The 2,808-nt window shown below is 35.4% G+C and overlaps 1 protein-coding gene across 1 annotated transcript in view; it reads right to left on the bottom strand.

Moving 5' to 3' along the window:
• LOC105267337 (uncharacterized) overlaps positions 1-2,808 on the bottom strand; it is a gene marked incomplete in the record, with an annotated part of 11,901 nt that overhangs the window by 3,234 nt on the left and 5,859 nt on the right. The window contains 2 exon segments of the mRNA XM_011306127.1: positions 1,401-1,928; positions 2,738-2,808. Coding sequence (XP_011304429.1) covers positions 1,401-1,928; positions 2,738-2,808 — 599 coding nt within the window.

Below are 2,808 nucleotides of genomic sequence, written 5' to 3'. Positions count from 1 at the left end.
AGATTTTTAGACGTCACACGTCAATTGAAAAAATTCAACAGCTGTTGAATAAATTGTTCAGTTAATTTCGGGATTTTTCATGGGTCATGAGACACTTTTAATTTTCATAATTAAATAGAAGTAAATTAAAATCTAATGAGATGCAGGTGTTGTAATAACGTGAAGTTACACATGCAGGAAACAATAATGTGGGTAACAAAAAAAATTTGTAACGGAGAGATAACTCAGAATTCGAGAGAGATACGGAAATTCTTGTGAGAACCTTTTCTCTGGAGAAAACCGAGAGCTACAAAAAAGGTATCTACGAAAAAATCGCCATCTCCTCTAGATAATCCTAAAAAGAACGAATAATCAATTGAATTTTGAATAATTTTCATCTCCAACTTTATCTCTTCGTTTTTAAAAACAAAACGACAATGCAAGCAACAAATAAACAATAAAAAAAATTCATTCCAATTCTACAACAAAATTTACCACTGGACAAATGCAAATGAGATGGAAATGCTCTCTGGAGCAGAATAAAATGACGTATTTGTGAAAAATGGGGTTTTAAAAAAATAAATTCCTGTCAAGTCAAACAGTAAATAAATAAAAGGAATAATAATGCATGAGCATGAACTGTGGGATAATATTGTTACAGTACTGACGAAATTATCTCCATAACAGCCAGTGCTGCTGACTCCTCGGAGTCTGGGCTCGTTGTGACAGTTGCCAACTTGACACCTGTACCGTCCAATAATTTACGGTGACCCCCGGCGATACCCCTGCAATGCCATATTCAAAAAAGCCATTCCAAGAAAATCAAATTGATTTTTTATCCATTGCTCAATAGTCTAGCTGAGGCGAATTCGAAGAAGGGAGAGAGAAATCAAAGGAAAATGTTTAAAAAATTTTGTCATTTCGAAAATTTAGAAAAACAAAAATGTCCAACACAAGAGGAAAATTAAATATATCACGTCAATCGATTAATTATCCGATTATTCATCAAGAGAAATTGATAATTCGAGTTAATTAATTATTGAATAGATATTTTTCATAATTAATATTCCATAATTAAAAAAGTAATTGTAATAATTATGAAATTTCATTTTTCCCTGGATTTTTATTACAAACTTTTACAATAATTAAACCCCAAATTGATAAAAAAATATATTTCTCCCATTTTCCAAAACCCAAATTTCTCTCCCCTCCATCTTTTCTCCAATAAATAGCCCCCACCCCTCCCCTCCCCCTCGAAACCATTCAATTAAATTCAGGAATGAATTGACAGGTCATGAGGATAAAGCAGACGATAAATGAAAAAAAGGAAAAGCTCCAGGACAAGTGTGAGAGAAAGATCTCCAAGCAAATTTTACTTGGAAGGCATCGAGAGTTGATTAAAAAAAAAACGATTGACCTACCTGAGGCTCTGAGCTGCCGTTGTGGATTGAAGCGAGGATCGAGGGGTATGTAAAGGATCAGGAGAGGATACAGCTCGTGTCTGATCAACCAGTCTGAGAACAGGACTTGTTTTACCTTTCTCAATGCAATCACAAGTTTTTGATATATTTCTCCAGCTGGTTTCACCAATATGTGGCTTCACTGGTTTGTCAATGCTCTGATTTAATTTCTCCTTGATGCAGTGTCTCCTTGAGTATCGTAACACCTCCTGGACCCCTGGCACTTTGAAAGCCACTGGTATATCTGTTATGTTGTTGTTTAATGTACCATTTTTAACGTCTGGTGGTTTTGGTGTGCTTGAGTTATCCGGTGGTCTGTCACGATTTCTGGATGACACTGGTGTTACTGGTGACCAGAAACGAGAGGATTCTTGGGGGTTATTTGGGGGTGTTAAATAGGCACTATCATTTCCAGACTCATTTCCGGTGTAACATTGATTTTGGGATAATGTGGGGAGGCGTGGAGCCCACACCGGCCAGGAGGGTGACCTATAAAGATCACAACACAAATTCGTTTTTTTTTTCACATGCAAACACCAGAGCTGGGGTTCAGTAAATTATTGAATTAATTGTTCCTCTATGGGCTGGAGATCATGCCCTGGAAAATGGGGATCCGTGATTTTTTTTAATATTCAGAAATTGGAAATGAAATTATTTTGTCAGGATGGGATTATTACGAACGAATTGAATTTTACGTTTTTTAATTGACGATTTGTTGGGAGGGTATTGGTTTGAGGGGAAATTGTTAGAGGACTTTTTTGTAGTGGATTGAATTCCCGAGAAAAAATATCTTTTCGTGTTTTGTCGTGGAGTCAATGGTTACCGAGATCCCGCGGTATTTGAGAAAACGGAAAATTGGACTTTTGCTGTTCGTGTCGAATTTCATACTCTTTTCATTTTTAATAATAAAAAATGTAATAATTAATCAATTTATTCCCAAATTATGAATATTTTTAATCCCGAGTGTCTCCAATCAATCCGAAACACTGAAATAAAATTGAAATATCTATCTTCGTGTCCCAGCTCTGGTACAAATAATACTGAAAAAAATCTAAATAAAATAATGATATAAATGAAAATTACGTAATTACGAACGGAACATTCAAACAAATTGAAATAAACTGCTCACCCATAGTTCTACGTACACAAAAAAAATATAATGAAACAAAAGGTACTAAATAAATTTTGAATATGCTAATGGTTATTGTTGTACGGAAGCGCAAATTGAGGGATTATTCTGTGGTATTAGTCATGATGTTCGATATGAATTCACTAATTGGGTATTTGGGGTGATTTACCTGATGTGACCGCTGTCTCCGCTGCTACTTTGTCTGCTGTGTTGGCTGTGGGAGTTCAAGGATCCATACCC

This window comes from Fopius arisanus, unplaced genomic scaffold (assembly GCF_000806365.1).
Source record: "Fopius arisanus strain USDA-PBARC FA_bdor unplaced genomic scaffold, ASM80636v1 scaffold00046, whole genome shotgun sequence".
Classification (NCBI taxonomy): Eukaryota; Metazoa; Arthropoda; class Insecta; order Hymenoptera; family Braconidae; genus Fopius; species Fopius arisanus.
This window is presented reverse-complemented; position numbering and strand designations above follow the sequence as displayed.